The 24,047-nt window shown below is 42.7% G+C and overlaps 1 protein-coding gene across 14 annotated transcripts in view; it reads left to right on the top strand.

The window, feature by feature from the left end:
- HMBOX1 (homeobox containing 1) overlaps positions 1-24,047 on the top strand; it is a 102,945-nt gene that overhangs the window by 61,663 nt on the left and 17,235 nt on the right. For all 14 annotated transcript variants that reach the window (XM_014886498.2, XM_088162578.1, XM_014886497.2 and 11 more), the window contains exons 5-6: positions 6,648-6,758; positions 13,977-14,130. In XM_014886498.2, coding sequence (XP_014741984.1) covers positions 6,648-6,758; positions 13,977-14,130 — 265 coding nt within the window. The remainder of the gene's footprint in view (positions 1-6,647; positions 6,759-13,976; positions 14,131-24,047) is intronic.

Here is a 24,047-nt window from a genome sequence, read left to right as displayed (position 1 = left end):
CATGTTACTGCTCTTACCAGATGTTAGGACTAATGCTTCAAAAGTTAATGTGTAAGTTGAGTTGCTTAAATTGTACCTGAACTCTAAAATTTTAGTGAGTCACTCTCCTGCTTTTGTTCATTCCTTGCCTGAATATAGTCCTGGAGGAACCCATCTCTGAATTAAGCCCTGTGTAACACCCAGCAAGTCAGGCTGGCTTCCCCTACAAGAGGAATAGTGCAGAGAGGGGAAAACTGCACAAAAGGAATCTTTCCAAAAGGAGCCAGTGTTTGTTTTTTGGTCAGTGAGACTCCCACATGTGGGGTCATTGAGTCAAGTCTGATCCAAGTCTGTGTCTGTGGAAGGAATGGATCTAATTATAATTAACTGAGTGTTCTGGTGCATGTGTTTGATACCCTGCAAGAAGCTGTAGGAAAGGCAAGACCAATCCCTTCACACCTGATCCTTTCCCTCCTTCCCTGCTGAGCCTGTTCTCTTGGATTTCAGTGGGCATTCAGTTGGCATTGAGCCTTTGGGAGCTCTCATTGTTTCCTCCTGTGAATAAATGACACCCTTCCCACTCAATTCTCCTGCATAACACGAGGGGGATCCACAGTGTGCTCACCAGAGAAATACTGCAGGGTGTCAGTGGGACAGAATGAGGGCTGAGCTGAAGGCACTGTGTTATTATCTTGTTTTTAAGCCAGATCCATGGGAAGCCAGTACATCTTTGCATCTCAGTCATCCTCCCTGTGCTTGGTGGGAGCTGATTCATTTTAAATAAACCCCTGGCCTTGTGCAAGCAGATGTGTAGCACTTCCATGCCACTCTTAAGTACATAGTAATGGCTTATCTGAGAGAAAAGGTAAATCTCAAAGAGATGTTTGGAAGGACCAGATTAAAGAGTGAGCTCGGCTCTAGCAGGGAGAAACATCAGCTTCCTCTCAAAAGCAGGGAGTGGTGAGGAGTGACTGAAATAGCTCAGGACAGATCCAGAGCAGAGCGTCCCAGGGCTCTCCCTTCCAGAGCTGGCTCAGGCCTGGTGAGTGTTGGATGACTTTGAATATTCTTCAGATGCCTCCAACATCCCTTTCAGATGGGGAAGAGATTCCCAAGGAATGTCTGGAAACCACTTCTGGTTCAGTAAAAAAGCAGTTTGTATAGGCAGATGCTTTGCAGAGTGTATCATTCCAAATGGCATCACCTCAGGATTTACAGCCTTAGTCTTACTGATAAAGATTTTCTGTAAAAAGTTACTTGTACAAGAGGAAAACAGAAAAATTAGCGTTTAGTCTTCACCCCTTCTGCCCTGGGAAGAGGCAAGAAAGAAATGAAAAATTTATGGCTGGAATTTCTGTCCAGGAGAGTGGCTTGGCTTGGCTTGGCTTGGCTTGGCTACCTCTGCTGGCAACTTTTCCTTTCAACCTCTACCAATTCTCTGTTTCCTCAGTCCTTATGACTTTATTTATCCTCATTCTGTAACTTGCCATGTTCTGTCCTTGGTGCAGAAACCTCAGCTGTAACTGTGACCCCTCAAAACCTCTTTTTAACCTTATTCTGTTAATTCTTTAAATTACACTTTCATTCAGAAGCATGTTTCTTCTTTTTCCCATCTTAATTCTAACATTGCAAAGCACAGAATCCACAGTCCTACAGAGCAGCTCTGCATCAGTAAACAGTTTTTCCTCTTGTTTTTCCTGCTGTAGCACAAGGCAAGTGATGGAGAGGGAGGATACAGGAGAGAGGAACACAGAGCTGAAGGTTAAAGTCAGCTGTTGAAGTAGAAAAATGTTGAGGCTCTCTTAATTCTTATAAAACTACCAGAAACTTTAAAAGTCATTTAGATAATGAATCTGACAGAAAAAAATTAAATGTGGAAGACATTCTACAGAGCTGCCTGGTGTATGGAGAGGACAGGGCAGGTTGGAAAATAGTAACAGGGTATTAAAAAGTGACTTGAAAATAGAGGGATGATTGATAAGAAGCAAAAACTTAGCATAACACTTCTTAGTGCTGGTCCTAAAAACAGGAGCTGCTTTTTATAGAAACTTTTTTAATGGTGTCTGCAATAAGATAAACAAGAAGCACTTGGGTTGGGTTCTGTATAAATAATCTCCTACTGATAAGAAAAATGACAGTATAAACAGGAGCTAATAATAGTTCCTGCGGAATTTCCTATCCTGGTGTTTGGAGCTCCTTTTAACATCACTGCAGCCTGCTCAGGGCTTGGGGCTTCAGCCCCACGTGGGGCAGGTGAGCTGCCAAATTTTTATCAAATAAAATTGGAAATTGTGTGCTGCAATTTGTTTAAATTGCCACAAGAATTGTGCTTGGGCACCAGGTTATGATCAGAAGGTAAAGGGAGAAAAGAGAGAAATGTAAACTTTTCTCAGAGATGCTGTCTGAGCTTGCAGAGTTACGTGGAGGGTGGGGAAATGTTTGCAGGAGCTGATGTCTTTCTGTTCTACAGTAAAGGAGAGAGGGAGGAGAGCACAGGGATGAGCCCTCTGCAGATGGGCTAAAGTGGTTTGATGGATGATGCCTCTGCAAGGTTTGGAAATATTACCTTTCCTGTTTTTTACACATATGGAGTGAAGGAATAAAAAAAAACACCCTTTTTTTTCCTCAGGTTACAGAGCAGAAATTTCAATTCCGTTTTCTCAGTTCTTAAAAACGTAAAAACCAAACCACCATTTAAAAAAAAAACCCCAAACCCATCAACAGTAAAATGCAAAGTCATTTTTTGGGTTGTTTTTAAATACACATAGAGCTTTGCAGGGTGCTGTTCTGGTACCTTTCCCAATTATTCCACTTGTGCAACCCAGCCCTGTCCTCCTGTCTCTGCCTTAATTGATAGGAGATGTCCAGGACTTGGCTTTAGATTATGCTAAACACAGTGGAGGGCAGCCTTGAAGCCCTGCTGGAACAAATAAAATCCCCACAGGTTTGGAACCCACACACAGGGATGCTGAGCAAATGCCAGTACACAGGGGAACTTAACTAGTTCTATTGTGAAGAGAATTCACAAAATTTCTGAATTGCTGATCCTCTCAAATGGCATGAAACTGCATTTTGAGAAATATTTTCCTTCCTGTTTTTTTTTTTCTTTTAATACTCATGACAGCACAGAGATTTGTTTTTCTATGATTTTGATCTTTTCAGGTTTTCTGTAAACAAGCCTTGCTAATCTCCTGAATTGATAGATGTCCTTTGCAAGCACTTGTTCTCTGAATCTGGGACTTTGCTTACAAAGTGAAGAATTAAAACACAGGCAGTTAACTTTCTTCTCCAGGTCTGACGTATTCCAGGGGCTCTGAAAACCTCTCCTGAAAGAAACATGAAAGAAATGCAAAGCAGGGCTGCTGAACAAATCTATCTGGGAAGGTGAAAACCAGTTCCCAAAGACTTGATGAACAGCAGAGTTGAGAGTTATGAGCAGATTTGAGCTGCACATAGCAGTGGCCTTCTCATGATGATTTATTTTGCTATTTATTTTATATATTTGGAAGGGAAACTCTCCCCAAATCGGTTGTGTAGGAGACAGCAGGGCTGGCCAGGGGAGTGAGCACAGATTGTTTTATCACTGGGAAGTGTGATCTGCTGTGGAAGGAGTGAGTGTGACACAAGCAGTCAGCATCTGAATTGCAATAATCCTTTGTGGGTACAACTTTCCTTCAGTGTTTTCTGTGAGAAAACTGCTGGTGTCCATAACCAGGTGTGTTCCTGGCCCTGCTGATGCTGATCCTGGAGCACCACAGCCCTCCTTGAGGTCCCTGCTTCACTTGGAGAGTGAATTTCCTCAGCACAGCTGGGTTTTCACTAATCTGGAGAAGTTATTTCATTAATTGCTTCTGGCAACAGAATGATTTCTTTTTTCCTGCCAGTGCAATTCCCTAAAGCAAAGTGTGATTAGAGACAACGTGGCAGGAGGGTCCTGGTGGTCACTGTCCTGTGAGTCAGCTGTGTGAAACCCACTTGAGATGCAAGAAACTCTGACATGACAATCTGGGGGGGTTTGGGTTTGTTTTTTTACGTTAAAAAGAGTTAAGGGTGGGTTTGGATCCCACAGCACTGGGATTTGGGAGATCCTGGATGAATTTCTTCTGAAAGACTTTGCATGTGACCTTGGCTTGGTCAAGCTTTTGGGATATGGTTTTGGGGCCTCTAAACCTTGCTGAGGTACAGATAAATGTTAAGCCTTAAAAACATTTTGCAGAAGCAGCTTTATGAGCTGTGAGTACTCACAGCAAATCAGAGGCTCAGCTACTGTGCCTAAATGACAGCCACAAAAGGATCCCAGCACAGATCCAGCTCTGTTTGGGAGAACTTTGATGCAGTTCAGGACATTGGAACAGTGCATAATTTGTGGAAAGAAGCTTTTTATAATGAAGATGGCACAAGTTGGTCAGGAAGTTGGTGTCTGCCCATCCCTGGAAACATTCAAGGTCAGCTTGGACAGGGCTCTGAACAACGTGATCCAGTTGAAGATGTCCCAGCTCATTGCAGGGGGTGTTGAACTAGATGACCTTTAAAAGTCTTTCCAACTCCAATTTTTCTGTAATTCCATGAAAGTGGCCATGGCAAGACCCAGCTTGAGTTTTTTTGGCTCCTGCTGCTCTGCCTTGCCCTCCAGTAAATTGGAGTGGTGACATCTGTGCCACATGTGACAGTGTCAGGCAGCCTCTTGAGCAGAATTTGGATTTTCCACTCAGGGCAGACATTTAATCTCTATTTATAATTTTTATCTACCAGTGCTTTGTGTTTGTATCTTAGGTTGTTATCCAAACACTCAACACACACTAATTCACTGCAATAAGTGTAAGTGGACCGTAGTAAACAAGTAAATGACTGGAGCTGTTACCCAGTGATTAATTAATGAGAGCAGGGCAGCCAAAAGCAGTGAGACACAAACCTTTGTGCCCAACAACCCAGCACAAGAAATGCCTTTTATAAATCATAATAGGTCAAGAGCTGTGAATTTTCAAAACTTGGACTTTCCACTGGTGATCAGATGGCAACATTTCAACTGGGCTGGAGCCTTGTTTTGGGCCAGAGAATGTTATCAGCTTACACGGCTTTCTTTTGGTATTAACTTGTGTGCTTCCACAGTTACTTGATGTAAACTTGGCAGGCTCTGAGGGTTGTGTTTGGTTGAATAATTCCACTGGCCCAGTAGTATAAACTCAGTTTTAGATCCCACTCTGGGCCCTGGGGGTAGGCAGCTCTTGGCTGCCCCAGCTGTTGCTGAATTCTGTCAGTTAAGGGCAAGGCAATCTCTGGGAGTGGGTTCTGGGAAAATCAGGGTCTGTTTTGTGGGCACAGCTCTGCTGAAGAGCAGTGAGAAACAAAACACACCCAATCCCTTTCCCCCAGGACAATTAAAACTTCATAGCCTCCAGAATTCTGTTTGAGGAAGAACAATTAAGAGTACAAACCCAGTGATTTTAAAAATGTGGTTGCTGTAAACCCACTTGAATATGATACCTGAGAGTCAAGTTGAGACATTCTGAAGTTAACTACCTTCAACACACAAAAAAAAAGAAAAAAAAAGCATAATAAACCCCCACATTAGAAGTGGTAAAACTACAGGGGGCTGTTTTTCATGAGTTAAATATGATTATGAGAGCTTATAAAAACCTTGATGCATCTCTAGAGGGGGGAGGTGGTTTGGGTTCTGTGTGCAGACCAGCCTCTACCTGCCCAGGTGGTATCACCAAGCAGGTGGTGGCACAGGTGGTGTTGGCAGTATATTGGTACTTGGAGTACCTCCTAAAACTTCACTTCTCAGGAGAGTTTGGATGTTGTTAACCTGTTCTGATGGCTGAAGGGCCTTGTGGAGGGCACAGGGAGTTCTGAGCTGGTGCTTCAATTCCTCAGCAAACTGCATTTTTTATATTTTTAGATGAACCTATTGCTGACCTCTTCATGCACTTTTTGTTTTATTTAGTTCCTCTGCTGATCACTTTTTGCCCTTCCTGCATTGATCCTTCATTCCCTGTCACGCTTTGGAAATAACTGTATTAACTTCTAGGATTTTTTTCCCCTTCTTACTATTTTCTTAGAACTTTTGCTTTAAAAACTGCAGTGTTTTGTCCCTGATCATGCCTGGGTACCTTGGCTCCTGCTTTGCTGACAGACAGCTGCTCTTTCTGGTTTGATTTCTGGCTGTTGTTACAGCTGCTGACAGTTGGTTTGCTCCGTTTCTGGGCTGATGTGATCTATATCACATAAACTGTTTTCTGTGTTTATCTCCCTTCTTGTTCAAGCATTGAATGATAAGGATTTCCTAACAATCATTATTTATATATAATAGTGGGGAAGGGACTTGTTCCCATTTCACAGATGAAGTTTAGCCATTAGGGAAGGTGTGGAGAATTCAAGTCTGTGATAGTTTTGGCTTCCCAATTTTTACCCTCTTTGCTTTTGGGCTGATCATGCAGATTCCTTGAGTGTTCCTTGAGTAAAGTTGAACATAACCCCAGGGAGAAATTCAAACAGTTTGGGACAGAACAGGGAAGCTTCAGCTCTGCTTTTTCTGGGATTGAAACATCACAAGTCCCTGGGCTTTGTAATACACCACCTGTTATCAGTAGATAAACCACTTAAAATGTTTGGTAAAGGACTTTTCTCTTTCTCTCTTTTTTTTTTTTCTCTCCTGGTTTTTGCAGGTATCAGTCAGAGCCGGATCTCCCATTGGCTGTTGCAGCAGGGGTCAGACCTGAGTGAACAGAAGAAAAGGGCATTTTACAGATGGTACCAGCTTGAGAAGACAAATCCTGGTAAACAAATGCAGCCTAAACATCTCCTGCTGTTTATTTACAGAATGGAAGCTTTTTATTTATTAGCACTGATAATTCACTTCTTGGTCTGGGGCACTCCAGAGCTTCTCTCTCTGACCAGGTTACTTTTTAGGAGGGTAGGAACAAATCTGCTTTTTGCTTTGCAACAAATGATGCAGAGCTGCCTCATCCAGAGCTGCCTCATCCAGAGCTGCCTGTCCAGCTCTACCCTCCCACCTCTCACTAAATCTGAGAATCAGAAGCAGCCAGTGAAGTTATAATCACTTAATGTGAAATATAAACTGAAGCTCTTCAGAATGAACAAATAGAAACCATGAATAATGGCTGCATAATATAAAGTTGCAGCAAAAAAAACTCACACAGTTTGTCAGAGAGGATCTTCAGAGGGTTTTGGGTTGGCTCTCAAGCTCATGGATGAGATGTTGATAGTTACAGTGATAAGCTGGAGATGTGTCTTTCAAATCCCACCTGCTTCTCCAAATCTCAAAATAGATCTTGAATACAAAAAGAGAAGTAAAGCTCCTCATTATCTTTAACTAACCAGCAATCTTCAAAATCACAGTTGAATTAATTTCCTTGTATTGTTCTTCTCCATAGATTTTGTTTGACCACAGTTCTTATTTTTCCCTTTTAACAGTTTTATTGTAAAGATCAAAATATTTACGTTTAATTTCCTTTAAACATTGGCTTGATTAAATTAACTGGGTAATTGTTTTAAGGAATTTAAAACGCAGCCTCTCTAATGTGGACTTGGCTTCAATATCCAGAATTCTATTAAGAAAAATTTCAGTGGAAACAGAGCCTCAAAACTTCTGCTTTGTGTGTAAACTGAAAATCAAGAGGCTCCAGCTGACAGTTGGCCTGAGAATAATTCAGATTTAAGTTGGGAGGGTTCAGAGGGACAGCTGAGCCTGTTTTTTTCTGTTAAGCATTATAAGATGTTCATATTTCTTTTTCTTAAAATTGTTTTAAAGAGTCAAAGTGCCAAGAAGCTTTGATTTTTACACTGGCTGGAATTGTGGTACTGAGGATCAGCAGAATCCCTGGGTACAAGCATCCAGTACCAGCTGCTTGGAAGGGCTCAGGTTTTACCCTACAAAATAACTCCCAGACATTTCCCTTTGATGAAAGATACTGCCTCCAAAATAATGGAGAAAACTTGAGAGTTTTTGGAAAGTGTAAAAACCACCAAAACCCTGTCCAGATGAAACCTGTTGTGTGGATTTATCCCAGCCTTGCATTCTTTATTTGCAGTATCACATGAAGCTGTTTAGGAAATAATATTTTCTGCTAATAACAGAACCCTTGCTCAACTTAGCTCTAAAATCTTTAATTTTTCCTCTTTACCTTCTTTTTTTTCCCCATATCCATGAGCTCACACCTTATCCTTTTGCTCTTGAGAGATGTCTAAGGAAGGAAGATTTCCCACACTGAAGGTTATGGCTGAAATGGAAATGAATCGACTTTAACTCTGCTTTGCTTTAGACATGGAAAAACTCCTTGAAGAGTTGTTGTTTTCTTTTTCCCAATAAGAGATCTTAAACAGCATTTTCAAGGAGTGTAAAAGGCAAATTGTTTCCTCTGCCTAAGCCAAGGGACTGCTTGGATGCACTTAAATTCCTTTTAGAACCAGACAGCACTTGGTTTCTTTTTAGAGGCTGAGGTAAAGGGAGGAACCTTCAGTTTTCCTGTCACTGTTGGGAAAATCTACCTGAGGAAAATGGGGTTGCATTTATTTATTCACTGTAAGATAATCCACTGCTTTGAATTATTGCCATCTATTATATTGCAGGTCAGAGCAGATAGCCAAGAATAATTAACATGGGTATGAACAAGTGTGTAAAGGGAGGTACCAACCTTGTCCAGAGAATCCTGGCTTTAAATCACTGTTAAAAAACCAATCTGGAGCTGAAGTTTTGGGTACTATTTAGAGTATCTTGTGATTAGCAGACAGAGTAGCTGGTCTGGTGTCTTCCTTAAAACCAGAAAATGAGGAAATCAGTGGAGCTTCCTGCCATGTTCCCAAAAAAGTGTTGCCATCACCACAGTCTATGTAGGATGTGAAAGATTGTCCTCATTGGAAGAAACTGGAGAGATGAAATAACTGCCATGTGTTTATTTTCTAGTTGCTCACTTACTAAGAGGTGACATTTGGCTTTCTGTTCTCATCCAATCCCATCTTTTCCAATTCCAGCTGCTGGGAGGGAAATCTCAGTCCTTTGAGAGAAAGTCAGGTCTGTGTGCAGAGGGACCTGCAGGTTTGAGCTATCAGAGGGCAAAGTGAGGCTTTTGGGAACTATTCTATAGTTCCCCAATTTCTAGAATTCCTTATCTTGAAAAACTACACCTTCAGAGAAAATCCATTTTTTGACTGAATTTGTGTAGTAATGGAAAGAAAACCAAAAACTGAGCCATTTTTGTAGGACTAGACAGCAGATGTAATCACTTTCTAAACTGTGAAGGGGAAATAGTTTGTGTAGAAAGGACTGGAGGTCTCTTGGCAGATTTTGCCTTGACCCTGCCAGTTTTTCTGTACAACTTGTAGGATTCACCTTTTCTCTCTCTTTCCCATCTCCAGGATACAGGTGAGACTTTTCCCTGTTGGTGACACCCCTGCCTTGCCTTCAGCTCCTCACAGCACGACCTGTCTTTTACTGTGCTTATACAAACAAATTATGACTTAAAATATGTATCAAAAGATATTTTATTTATCTTTTTTTTTTTTTTTTTTTTTTTTTTTTTAATGTGCTGTGTGATGTTTTAAATCATCCACAAGCAGTTCTGCATCTACCAACCAAAGGGCTTGGTGCTGGGGAGCCTTAGGGCAGTTTTAGGGCCTTGCTGGTTTTCAGATGTTGATCCTATATGGACAAGACTCAGCAATTCCATCCCTTCCATTCTTTTCCAGCTGGCTTTGAGCTCCTGAATGTGCTGTTTATTTGCCTTGGTTTGATTGCTGGTTTGCATGGGCAGTTTCTGCATTTCTCCTGTCCTTGGTGGTGGGTGTTCAGACAGCACCAGACTGGAATGTTGCAAAGGAGACTTGAAGTCTCATGGAACAAGAGAAAAACACCCACTTGTCCCACTGTATGCAATAATCTTGCTCAAAAAAATGTCTTAATCAATGTTTTCTTGGTAGGAGTGATGTCAGAGTTAATGGCAATGCTGTGAATTCCAGTGTGCTACTGAGTGTAAATTTTTCTGAAAGAAGTTGCCAATTAGGGTGAAAGGCAGTTTTTTTTTTTTTTTTTTTTGCTGTTGGAGGAAAGAAGTCAATGCTAAATGCTGGTGTTTAAAGGTCTTTATTCCAATTAATAGGGATGCTTTTCATTTAGATGGAGCTTTTTTTTCACACAGGCACCACTTGTCTGTCCTGTGTTTTGTAGAGAACTAAGAGCCTGTTGGCAATAGATAAATTTTATATATTTCAGAGGCTGGTAGTGTCCTGCAATGTTCTCACTATTTTTTTTCAGAGCCCATCGGTTTTAAATAAAGATTTTATTTTTTTTTTTTTTAAGATTGGTAGTTGTTAGCCTGATTAGTTTCCCTGGCACTGGGTGTTGGACAATGTGGGAAGTTTGTTATGGAGTAACTTCAGCTTGTCTCTTGCTTCTGCATAGTGCAAACTGAAGCTGGCACCTCGAAATGATGTGTTAAAGTTACAGATGGATACAGACTGCTTCCATTTAGGCTGGGTATTTATTTCTGCCACTCTTCTCTAATAGGAAGGCAGCTGTGGTCACCTTGGAGAGAGCCATGGGCTCTTCCTCCTTGAACAAAAGGGAAAATGAAAGGGAGTTATTATCAGGACATAGCATCTCTTTTGTTATTTTCATAGCAATTCTTGTTTAGCTGTGAAAGAAAAGCCAACCCCAAATCAGGGCCTGGCTGTCCCACGAGGTTTGCACTGGGAAGGGATGGTTGGTGATGTGCTGTTCCACAGAGCTGCAGAGCAAACAGTCCCTGCTCTGCTCCTTTTCCTCCCTACCTGTAGGGTGCTGCTCATTTCAGCCCAGCACGGATCACTCTGACCAAGAGGTGTTTATTGTGTGATCTGGGGTCAGCCTGCCTAAAAATCCTGTGAGGCATCTGTTCTTACCAGGATTGCTGCAAATAAAAACTTGCCAGAAATGGTTTCTTGGAGCTGGGAGATGCCTGAGGATTTCTGTGAGTGTTCCACAGCAGGGCCTGGGGATGGGAAGCAGTGAGTGCTTGTGATGCTCTTGGAGCATCTCCTTTCCTTTAGGATGGGCTCTGGGATGTACAAGCCTTGGCCAGGAGGAATTTTGAACGTGGAGAAATCCACAATCCAATTGGAGAGCACCTCTGCCTGCAGCATCCTCAGTCACACAAAAAATTCACAGAGAGCCAAGTGCTGTAGGAGAAGGTGCAGGGAGTGAGAGCTGTCTCCTTTCATTTGTGTGTGTGAAGGGAGTTCTTCCCAGGCACTTCACCTCTGCAGCCCTCACAGGTGTCTTGCTGTTTGATGCATACACTGAAAACCTTGCACTGAGTTTTCTCCACTCTGTCTGCTCAGGAGAGAAGTTTCACTTCTCCTTAAAAGCTGTTTGAGGGGTTTAAAAAAAGAATGTGAACTGGTGACTAGGATGTAACTTGCTAAGTTATAAAGAAGTGGAGCTGAGTGGTGAGAATATTGTGATGGAGTGTTGGAGCAGCAGAAAAATGGGAGCTTATTGAAGAGAAGGGGGATGAGGAAAAGCTCCATAGGTTCCTTATTTATAAATTATAAATTTGGGTTCAAAGTATCTCATTCCACCCCCTTGCCATGGGCAAGGACACTTTCCACTATCCCAGGTTGCTCCAAGCCCTGTCCAACCTGGCCCTGGACACTTCCAGGGATCCAGGGACAGCCACAGCTTCTCTGGAATTTCCATCCCAGACTCTCCCAGGGAACAATTCCTTCCCAATATCCCAATATCCCCTCTGGCAGTTTGAAGCCATTCCCTGTGTCCTGTCCCTCCATCCCTTGTCCCCAGTCCCTCTCCAACTCTCCTTTAGGCTCTGGAAGGGGCTCAGAGCATCCCATGTCACCTTTTTTTCCAGACATTCATCCAAGCCCATTTTGGGCCTCTTTATGCATTCAGATCCTCCTCTCTTGCTGTGTGGGGGTACTTGCTTGTAATTCTCAGCATATTCTTCTCTTATCTGCTGCTGATATTGATGTTACCCCATAGAAAAGAGAAATGGCTAAATTGATCAAGGAAGGCTACTAAAACAAAAAAACTGTATTATATTCAGTATGTGAACATACCTGTAGCAGCAGCAGAAAATTTATGCTTTCGATGCAGATTTTTTTTTCAACCTTTGTCTGAAAAATCTCAGGCAAATTTAATGGAAGGACTCTGCAGCTCTTGCCTTGATGTTGTGAGGCATCACTGATGCTCCTGTACTCTCCCTGTGAAATCAAATCTTCAGGTGGAGAAAGTATATTGCTAACACAATGCAGGGAAAGCTAATTTCTTTTCCTGTTCTCCCCTCTTTTTAAATTTTTTTTTTTTTTTAAAGTTTTTGAAGTGTATTTAAAGCCTGCCAACTTGATAGCCACCCAGCCCCCTAAAACTGTGCAAGTAGCAGAAAGACTAGATAAGGAGCTCTCCTTGAAATGGCCTCCCAGTAAATTGGCACTATAGGAAATATTTCATGTTCCAGTGGAACCCAGTAATCTGTGTAGGCTCGTTAGCTGGGAATTAGGGAGAGGCACCGTGCCTTGTGTGTGCAAGGCAGAGATTGTGGGCTTCACTTCCTACTCACTCCTCCTGGGGAACATTTCTAAATTATTTTTGGGCTCCACTACCTAGCACAGATGCAAGTCCCTGGCAGGAAGGGAAAGACTCCGTGTGCATTTCTGGAAAGGAACACGGCCAAGTGCCTAAACAGCTCATTTCTTGCTTTTTAGCTGTAATAATTTGTTTATTGGTTAAACTCTTTAAGTTCCCTTGACCCTTTCACTCCTGTGTGTATTAGAGGAGCAGTGTTATTGCACTAACATTGTTTTGATGATTAAATCCCAACAATTCTGAGTGAGCCTGAGCACCCAAAGGGCTTTGCTGTCACAGCCCTGCTCTTGAGTGTGCCCAGCAGTGTGAGCAGGATTCCTGCTCCTTCTCCTGCATCTGTCCAGGCTGGCTCAGTGCAGGAATTCCACTGGAGCTCAGAATATTTATGGGGTATAGGTGGTGATTTATCTTTTCACACAACCTTTTTTTCTAATTTTTTTTTTTTTTTTGTTGCACACTAGAACAACTCTCTCTTCCCTGCAGTGGAAGTCACTGAACACAAAGCTGTCCTTCCCTGGTTTCTGTCCTTGTGTCCTATCCCAGCTTTCCATCCTCACCCAGGGATGTAGGAAAGATCGATCTCCCAGAGTGTCTTGATTTATCTTGATTTATTAACTGAGAGGCTGTTGTGGAAGGGATCAGGGGTAAGTTTCAAAGGGGCCTTTCCTGAAGGCATCTTGCCAAATCCTGTCTCATGCCTGATGCTTTCCAGCTCAGACTCACAGAAAGGAGAAATAAATCCACAGAAGGGGGAGCAGGACAGGAAGGTTGTAATGTTAATCTGTTTTCAGTGATTTTTTTCAGGCACCCTGGCACTCTTGAGCCCATGTTTGCCCAGGCCACAGGGTGTGTTTCTATTGGTGGAGCTGCTTCAGGTATTTCCTCAGCTCTTTGGACATGTCGAAATACCTTTGGTATAAATTTCCATTTTGCTTCGTGAGACTGCTGTATAATTAAATAGAAACTTGCTATTTCCTATTTTCTGACAGCTGAGGTGGCAGCACAACCTAAAAGAATCCCAGCTGGGGCACAGCTCACCCTTTCTGTCTGATCCTTTTCCTCTTGATGAAGACAGGACAGATTTTCCTGAGTGCCCATCAGCTCCTTGGATTTCCATAATCAGCTCCTTGGATTTCCATAGTCAGCTCCTTGGATTTCCATGGTCATCCCCTTCTACCTTGGAGGTTGGGAAATGGGAATTCTAGCTGGCTTCGTGTATCTTGAAGGCACCTTTGATAATTTTTTTTCCCCCCAGTTTGAACGGTTTCATCACCTGTCTTGTCTTGTTTTTTTTGTTGTTGTTGTTTTTTTTTGTTTTTTTTTTTTCTCCCACGAGCAGGAGTGACAGGATGGGCCTGACTTTTAACCCTCTGGGAAACACAGTGTTTATTGTCCTTAGGGGCTACACTAAGCATGAGACCTGCTCCCATGCCAATAGAAGAGCCAGAATGGAGACAGACACCTCCCCCAGTCACAGCTACCTCTGGGACCTTCAGACTACGGCGAGGCAGTCGGTTCACGTGGAGAAAGGAGTGCCTGGCTGTTATGGAGAGGTATGTGCTGGCTCTCTCAGGGGGTTTGGACATGGGACATCAAAAGCCAACATAAAAATCCTTTTCCTTGCTCTATTGAGCACCCAGTGTTGTCTTTATGGATGTGCTGTAGCTTCAAGAGTGTAAGAGTTTTGGAGTAGGAGGAGCTGTTTTGCCTCTTGTGTTGTTTAAAAAATTGTAACACTGCTCTTGACAGTTTTTTGGGGTTTTCTTTGTACATCATGTCCTTAGCTTAGTCTGAGCATGTTGGTGTTCAGCTCTTCCTTTGCTTTTGTAGAAACTTTTCCACTTATCCTGATCCAGATTCTCTTGGGAGGGTCTTGCAAGCTCTTTCCATTCTACATTTCTCCTTTCCACTTTTCTGACTTGTCCTCCTGATGCCTCGTGGTGTTTTAAAGTGGATATACCAGCATTTCAGCAGCGCTGTAATTGTTCAGGGCACAGAACTTTGCCTAACAAGCAGGAGATTCCTGGTCCAAAAAGGCTCTTAGAACCCTTTTACAGGAGCTGGGAGCAGCACAGAGCAAAGTGGATCTTTCAAATCCATATGCAGAGGTGATCATTAGAGCTCCCAGCTCTCCTCTCTGAGCCCAGGCATGCTTTGCTCTTTCCCTCTGCTTACAGGAATGTCTCTTTTGTGGATAATGTTGTACAGTAGAAAAGGACTGGGGAACTTGGATGGAGTTTAGGGATTAATGCTTATTTCTGTCGAGGGCTAAATGGCTGGGAGGAGTTTTTTCCCCTCTGAGAATGTGAGGAGCCTCCTTCCCATGGCAGGAGTGGATGACTGTGTGTGCTGCACTCCTCCTGGGTCTGCAGCCCCAGTGAGATCTCAGCCAGCAGATTTGTAGGATGTGCTTTTACCATTTCTTTAATGTTTCCCTTTCCTCTTGCTTGCATGGGGGGTCTTGGGAACTGATTAGGAGCAGGAAAGCATCTTTTGCCTGAGGTAAGACTGAAATCCTGAGCTCCCTCAGGAGCACAGGCTGGACACATTTCTGTGTCTTTACAGGACTGGAACCAGTAACTTAAATGTTTGTTTCCCTATTCTGGCCTGGCACTGATATTTTATCTGGCATTGATATTTTTGGCTTTGCCTGGATGTTTCCCCAAAGGAAATAACGTAAATGTTTGAAATCTGTTCTGCTTTGTTAGACCCAACTAATGCAAAGTGTGATCTGATAGTGTGTTTTTCTAGTGTCCCCCTCCACAGAGGCAGAACAAGGGGCAGGACAGGATTCTTTAGCACTTTGAAATGCTTGTCTGAGTGTCCTGATTGTGTGTGCAGAAGGACAGAACGACCACAGCTCTGTGTGCCATCTCCTGCTCACCCCTCTGTGTGTGAAATGTTTATTGGGAGTAGACTTAGAGCTCTTTGGGCATGGCTGGTTTTTTTTCCTGGTTTCTGTCTGGCCCAAAGTGCAGTAACTGCTGTTATTTGCTGTTTGAACCCTGATTGTGCCTCAGACTCCTTTGCTGGATAAACTGCTGATAGAGAGCTGAGCAAGCCACCCTTTCCTCATCCACCTCTCTCCTCAAGCCAGGCTCTGCTGGGACACTCTAGAAATTAAAACTGTGGTGTTTTAGTACATCTGTTAGAAAGATAGGAGATTTGGGTTTGGATATTGAAAGAATCAAGTTGGTTTTGACACTGGAAATCATCCAGTTGTGAATGCAGATACATAATTGCCCAATCTAAATTTTCATTAAATTCTTCTTCTTTGTTGTTCTTGGTTTTGTTCATTGTGTCTTGTGCTCTGTAAGGTCTTTGCTGCCAGAGTTTTCTCCTTATTCTGCTGCTTCCACGTTGCCTTAATCCTGGCTTTTAATATTAATTTGCCAAACCCTTGGCTGGGTCACTTTTGGGTTTTCACAGCCTTTTGTGGGGTATTGGGAAGCAAAGCTGAGGAGTTTTACTCGAGGCAAGAACACAGTAAAAGTGTTGTGTGACAATAAAGCTGCACCATAAAGCAATGGGAATCTGGTTGTTTAACTGTTGTGCTTTAATGGGCCTCGTTGAGCTGTAAGGATGAGCTGTTTTATGTGACAAGTTTGGAAAGAATGGGAGAAAAAGGCTCTTCTGGGAGCCCTTGGAAAAAAAAAGTCACTAATTTCACTTACAGGTCACTGGAGTTTTCCAGGCTTGGCCATGATAGGATTCATAACAGCAGCAGGATGAAGGTAACCAGCCCCCTCTGGCCCAAGCAGATCAGGTTCCCTTGATGGCCCAGGGTCAGGAATAAACATTTGGCCACTAAAATGGTGTTTGGCATTGCCTGTGGGCTGGTGCCATTTGTCTGGTAATTTACATTTTCCTCTGCAGGATTAAGTTTTGACTCTGAGTGGAGACATCTCACTTTTAATGGACTTTTTCTCCCTAATGAAATGCAACTTTCAGTGCTCTGTGTTTGTGTGTCCTGCAGCTTCTGGCTCTGATGCTGGTGCACAAAAGGATTTAGGCACCTGGTTTGGAGCTGCTGCTCTGGGAACCTCAGGAAAGTTCTCGTTTATTTGGGCTGATACCTGTCCAGGAAGGAGAAACAGAGATCCAGGAGACAATTCCATCCCACTAATGCACTCAGAGAAGGGCTCTGTGCACCTTTCTCTCTGCAATTAGAACTAACTTTGATGGTTTAGTTTAATGGCTGAAGATAAGAGGATGGAATCCAGGGCTCAGTGGAATCTCTGCAGAACTCCTCCTTCCCTGTGAAATGCTGCTGTGATGCTGTGTAAACATTTTTTGGCTGAGGATAAAGGTGTTGACCTGCTTCATCACTTAATTGTGCCCCCTGCTTTTGCTTTTGTCTTGGATTCAGTTGGTAAAAGTTGGAATTGCTGAAAGTCCATGTGTCAAACCAGCTGTGAGAGCACTTCAAGGGAAGAATCTGAGTGTGATTGCAAAATTCTGATGGATTTGTTTCTTAGGAACAGGCTCTCCAGTTGAAAATGCCCAGCCCTGGTCAGGATTTGATCCATGAACTGAATGAGAAGGGTGAGGGTCGAAGGGGTAATTTTTCTTTTGTTAAAAAGCTTTAAATCAACAAAAAATTTCAGTTCAATTAATTATTAGATTGGTGCCAACCTGATAGAATAAAGATTAGAGTTAGGGCCATATCCTGCAATGTCTGATGTACCTGAGGGTCTGAGTTCAGGGTATGTGTATTAAAGGAACTAATTGGTTTATACTGGATTTCCAGGATGCTGCTTGTGGTTTCTGTAATTCAATTCTCCAGCCTTCACTGCTTTTTTGGAATCCTCCCAGGGTAGTTTATTAATCCCTGGTCTTAGATTTTTTTTTTTTGGACAATAGATTCGGGTCTCTTTATTCCCTTTACTTTTTATTTTTCTGTAGATATCTCCCTGAATATTTATACTCTGAAGGTTAAGAGGAGCAGTGGTTCCAGAAAGTAAAGTTCTATATTTAACTGCAGACTAGGTGTGGTTCAGACAACTGCAGTGCTACTGATGCCAACCTTGACCTGTTCTCTTTTGGAGCCTCCTGCTCATGGAATATGCTGAGTTTTGAGTGTGTGCATGTTGTTGTGTGGCTTTGGCCTCCTTTGGGAGCAGAGCTAAGACTGCAAAAGTCCTTTCTGTGCAAACCCGAGGTTAAACTTGAAAGCCTCTTTCTGCTTCACTTTCGTGTTCTTTTTTTGTTACCTCTTGTCCCACAGATAATGTTGTGGGTTTGTTTTTGTTTTTTTTTTTTTCTTTTCTGTGCTTTGCTTCTTCTTTTCAACCCTTCTCATTAGAAGTATGAAATTGAAAATTCCCTTAGGGCTTTCTCTTTTTTTTTAAATGAAGCTGTGTTGTCTTGTCAGTCTATTTTTTAATTATTATTTTTCCCCCCCCTGTGATTTATGCTTCTCTTCTAATCATATGTTGGAGTAGAGGTTTATCTTGTTTTTCAGGCAAAAAAGAATAACTAAGATTGGCAGCAGAATCAGTTATTTTATACCCATTTTAAGGCACTCTTCATGAGTGCTGTTAAAGACTGAGGGGGGGAGTTGAGTGTTGTTTTTTAAGTATATTCTTTATCCAAAGATTAAATTAAAATAACTGTAAATTCTGCCCTAAACAAAAATGAATAATTTATCAGTTGAACTTACTTCAGTTTGTCTAGGGAGCAGAGACTTGAGGGTTATTTGGTTTGATTTTATGGCTCTGGGTTTTTATTTTAACACTCGTCTGTGCTTCTGAAGTTCCTTTCATGAAGGTGTATTTAGATTAAATAAGACTGAGATGCTACAGATCCCCATCATCCCCATTTCATAGGTGGCAAAACAGAGTCAGGTGTTTCACTTGGCTTTATTCAGAAGAGAAATGGGTGTAGATTTCCCAAGATAGGGGGGTACAGTTTCCTGCTGGAGCTGAGCTGAATTAACAGTTTGTCACCAGCTCATCCTTAGGTGTTACCCTGCCTTGCCACCCTTCTCAATTCCTCCTCCTCAGTTTCCCTGCTCCTGCCACCCTGCTCTGTGCCAGAGATGTTTCTTGTCTGATGGAAATAGCAGCCAATTCAGCCTGCTTCAGGAAAAATAAATTCTTTTTATTTCCCCTTGCATTTTCCTGAATTGTTTTGGCTTGCTGTGCCAGGGCTGTGCTGGGGCAAAGGACAGGAATGCACAGCTGGGGCACCAGGAAGTTCAGGAAGTTTTAACAAAAAGATGGAGATTCCATGGAGTTGTTTGCTCTGCCTGGTTTTGTTCTGATTTTGTTTGGTTTGAGTTGGATGAGTTCCTGGTTTCTTTACAGGCATGGTTGTACTGGCAAGCATGGAAGAGGGATCCTTTGATTTTGCTGAGCTACAGGAGAGCATTAGGTCCATGAGGATTAGGGGAGCATCTTTTCTCTCAGAGAGTTGGGGTTTTTTTTTTTCTGGAGCAGAAAAGAATCTAGGGAGAGCTCAGAGCCCCTTGCAGAGCCTAAAGGGGCTCCAGGAGAGCTGGAGAGGGACTGGGGACAAGGGATGGAGGGACAGGACACAGGGAATGGCTTCCCACTGCCAGAGGGCAGGGATAGATAGGATTTTGGGAAGGAATTCCAGGCTGTGAAGGTGAGGAGGTTGGCACAGGGTGCCCAGAGAAGCTGTGGCTGCCCCTGGATCCCTGGAAGTGTCCAAGGTCAGGCTGGACAGGGCTTGGAGCAACCTGAGATAGTGAAGGTGTCAGAATTGTAACAAGATGAGATTTAAGATCCCTTCCAAGTCAGACCATTCCATAATTCCATGATTACTGCAGCATCACTGCCCAGCTCTGTGTGATTTAACCAGTCGTGCTTTTGTTACCCTCCAAAGTGCACCCAAGCCAGGGAAGGTGATCTCCATGCCGAGATCAGCCACTGCAGCATTCCCATCGTGATGCTGGGAGATTCAACCTCATTTCCCCTCCAGGGAGAGGCACATCTCCCTCTCTGATCCCAAAGAGGTGTCCTGGGCATGGTCCTGGCCCCGAGTGAGATGAGGGCTGACGTGCCTCGTTAGAAATCCTTCCGACTGTGAAAGCGCTTTTTACTGCAGCTCTCCTGAGCGCCGGGGCTTCCACGGCTTCCCTGGGGAGCACGAGAGCTCTATTAGCTCCTGAAATTCAGTTAGGAAATTTTCTTAGTTAATTTCATCCCATTACTCTTAGTTATGTCTTCCAGCAGAACCTTAATACCAGCCCCAAAGGGGATCTAAGTTTCCTGTTGCAAGGCTTTGGAGGAGATTTAAGTTTGGGATTCATTGCGTTTCTCCCTTTCCAAGCTGACAGCAGAGCAGGAAGTAATGTCCTTTGGCCCCTTCCATTAGGCTGCTACATTGTTAGAAACAGAACAGCAGCTTCTCATCAATATAACCATGGCCACGGGTTGGCTTGGGAATGCTGCTCATCTTTCCTGGCTTTGCTGGGAGGTGAGGAGGGCTGGGAATTATCTCTGCTGTCCCTGTGACCCTCAGGTGTCCTTGAACCTTTTGGTGACTCGCTGTTCTCAGCTGTAAAATATCCACTACCAGCTTGGGAGATGAGTCAAACTAAGGGAAAAATGCCAAAAGCCTCTAATTCTTGGCTTACCAAGGAATGCTGGCATTAGGAAAAACTTCCTGACTTCAGGAATGGCACAGCACTAAGCAGGTTATCTACAGGAGCTACAGAACATTTCTCAGGAGCAAATCAGCTGAAATCTGTCAGGATGGTTCTGAGCTACTTGATCTTAATGCAGAGAGAAACATCAGGTGATTTCTTTATATTTTTTTTTCCAGCTCTTTCAATCCTGTCATAAGGTGTTTATTAGTCAGCAACTTCCAGGGGGAGATTCAACTTCATTAAGTCCTTGGAGACTCAGGGAATGGGGTTTTTTTTAGGATCTTTGCTGTTTGTGCTCCTGAAATGCTTCGAGATGTGAGCGAAGGCACTTTGCAAAGGCACCCAGCAAAATTCACTTTACCATTCAGACACAGGCAAGAATCATCTGCCTGTGTGAAGGTTCAAGTGGTTTGGCTCAGGGTCATTTCTCTGTGTCTTCATAAAATGCAAGAGCAGCCATTTTCTGCTTGGCACACAGGATCTGCCTTATTTTGCATTAGATCAAGCTCTGTTCCCTCTCAGACATGCATAATATACAAGCTTCCTATTCTAATCAGCTGTAAGCAAATCCCAGTTGTTTGGCAGATTGCAGGCAGTAAAATAGAATGCAAGGATGTCTGTCCAAAGCCTTGCCAGACTCTGGTTTCTTCAAGGATCCAGCACCTCATGAGTTATTTTGCTTTCTAGAGAGCTCAGGTGCCTTTTGTATCCTTGTGTTCTCTGTCTCTGTCTCTTTTTAAAAATAATAAAAAGATGATCTGCGGGAGGGGCAGCTCCTTGCAGCAGATTTCAGATAAAATTCTTTAATCTGCCAAGGTCAGAATAACTGAAATCAACATTTAGAAAAAGCAACTTTGTCAGTCTGATCTGTAACAACACTGGCTTGTGCAGCAAACCCACATTTTAGGAATGGGAATTCTCCTTTAGTCCAGGTACTCTGCTGCATTTCTCCAGCACCAGTTGAGATCCTCAGTGTTCTGCCCTCCTGCTCATGAAGGTGACAAGCAGGGTCTCCTCCCAGCTGATGATGGTTGTGGTGTTTATCATTCTTTCTACCTGTCCTCTCCATCCTGTGCCTGGTTCACACCTGGCCAGCAGCCATGTGGCTGTGGACAAAAGCTCTTATCTCCTATCCTGTATTTTTAATCCTGCTATTGCAGCCCTGGGTGTTCTTATTATTCACATAAATATGTAATTCCTTCTAAATCTTGCTGAGGTCTTCAGGGTACTTCCAGAGAACTAATTATACCTAGTTTCATTTTATATGCTAAAATGTGTTTAAAAAGTCAAAGGTCCCTCTGGCATGAGTATCATGAGAAAGAATAAGGCAGAATATTGCATTTATCCAGGATCATTCTCTGTACATGCTGCTATCAATGTGCTGCTTGTTTATCTCCTCTCTGAACTTAACAGTCACTCTCTTATCTCTTCTCAGACACCAAGGCTTCCCTTGCCTCTAATAATATTAATTGTCACTCTTCTCTGGACCTCTTCTATTCTTACATTCAGTTTGTAGTGACCTGGGGCAGGTGAGTGGGGACCCAAGCAGAGCTGATTTCCATATTTCCAGGGTGAATATTCCAGTTTACACAAGCAGCTGAATACAAGTCCTGTTGTTCTCCTGACCTCCAGCCTAACATCTGTGTTGTTTTGTTTTTTTTTTTGGCTGATCACTTTCGTGTATTGATTGAGAGTATCTCTTCTTGGAATAGTCTTTCCTGAAGAAGTGCTGCTGATTTACACTGGTCATGTATACGTGAGGAGTTGGAATTTGTTCTTTTCCACGTGCAGTGCTTTGCTTAATGCCAAGATAACAAATGAAGTTCAGTCGTGGGAGTGTTAATTGCTGTGAATTTCAAAAATGCCAGCTTTATTTGTATCCAGTATAAATAATTTGCCTTGCAGAGCTGTATTTAATGTAATTGTTAGTGCCAGTCATTTTAGGGCACAACTTGTGTGAGTCAAGGGCTTGTGCTGAGTTCATACACAGAACCTCTTGCTCTTTACAATCGTGTTGAGACCTCTAGATGCTGCCTGCTGTAAGAACACTGTAAAAATACAAGTCTGGTGCTGGGATTTCTCTCTCTTTGAGATTTCTTGATTTGCCTCAGTCCTTCATGGTGTTGTTCTTCCTGTGACAGGACACAGAAGGAATTAGGAACAAAAAGCTTTTATTAATCAGCTAAATTTTCTCAGCTATTTTAATGTGGATTCAGGAGGCAGGGAAAGCCATGACAAACTTGTCACACAAACTGTGTGAAGTGGCCCCTAGCTGCATTTTTTGTTCATAATGTTTGGTCTGTCCAGAAAAGCTCTGAGCTGAGGGAAGAGTTACCCCTCCCAGCAGGATTCACCCAGCCCGTGTGTAATGTTAGCCCTGGAACAAACCCACTGAAGTGAATTACAGAATTAACTTCCTGAGCGATCTGGGAATTGTTCAGAAGGAATTGAGGACCAGGCTGGCACCTTGTCACCTCTGGCTTTGCTGCTCCTGTCAACAAGGAGGATCCAGGAGCACCGTCCAGCCCAGAGTGTGGTTGGATTTTCCCATTCCTGCTTTCCAGAACTGTGCAGATCCTTCCTGACTCTCACTGCACTCAGCTCTGAACAGAGTCCAGCCAGGGGAAACTCTGTGCCATGGAGTAACAGATGTGAGCTCTTTACACAAGTAATAAAGAGAGTCATTACCAGGAGAAGGGAGGGAGGAAAATTCCAAGTCAAACTCTTCAGCTGTTGCATCATGTATTTATGGGCTCTTGGTCAGACTGTGGAGCACTTTAAACAGCCTGAAAGAATGTTCTATCAGAGAACCATATGGGCTTTAGCCACAAAAGTCACTACCACATCCTAGATTATTTTTTAATTCTTTTTTTGGGGCTGTTTTTTTTTTTGGTGATCCAGGATAGCACAGCTTTCTTATTTGTTTGATTTTCCTTTGGAAGACACATAATTTGTTTTGAATACTTGGCTGTGTGTGAGGAACTCTGTCAACAGCATAGAAATAATGCTTTTCTCTCTGATTTGGGAACAGCAGCATCCTCAGCTATGTCAAGCTTGGCCTTTTTGGTGCTTTTGTTGCATTGTATCTTTTGGTCACAGTGACTTCACAAAAACTGATCTTCCCAGCTGATGATCTTTTTGTGCCTCTGAAGTTGTTGTTCCCAAAGTGGGTGACCTTGGATGCTGCACCATTAAATTTCTGTTTAGTTCTTGCCCTTAGGATTCTCTGTTACTTTTTATGGTGCTTCAATTCATTGTATTGATGTGGCTTCTGACTTTGGTCTCAGCAGATTCATCACCATGTGCAGACTTTCTGTCAGGATCATTGTTTTTGTTTTTAAGATGCTCCAAAGATGATATTTGAGGAGTATCCCTGATTATTGCCTTCCATGCCATTAGTTTAATTTTTCAGCCTCCTCTTAGTTAGATGTTTCCTTTCTACCCTATCTCATAATTATACTAATCTTTGTCTTTTCCAAAATCATGAAGAATTTCCCCTTTGTCACTTCATCAAATACTTCAGTAATGTCTAGAAATGCTAAGAATAATTAGTTTTTCTGGTCAACAATTCCTCAGTTGTTTTTTGGAGTTTTACTACCAGCACTGTTTAAGCCATGCCTCCTAAAAGGATTGTCCTCAGGAAACTCAGCTGGTAGGAGCCAGGGTGACAGTGACATTTAAACACATGGCAAAAACCATGGCTCAGGGCAAGGAGCACAAATCTTGGAGTAAAGAGCTGTGGATTGATTTAATCTGGTTTCTTGGCTCTGTATCCTTTAACTTTGCTGTTCTTCTACCTGTAAATTCTTGTAATAATATTAAAGGGTAAGATGAAAAAAGACAATTTCAGAATGC

The sequence above is a fragment of the Sturnus vulgaris genome, chromosome 3 (assembly GCF_052056855.1).
Source record: "Sturnus vulgaris isolate bStuVul1 chromosome 3, bStuVul1.hap1, whole genome shotgun sequence".
Classification (NCBI taxonomy): domain Eukaryota; kingdom Metazoa; phylum Chordata; class Aves; order Passeriformes; family Sturnidae; genus Sturnus; species Sturnus vulgaris.
Note: the sequence above shows the minus strand (reverse complement) of the source record. Positions and strands in the feature narration are given on the sequence as shown.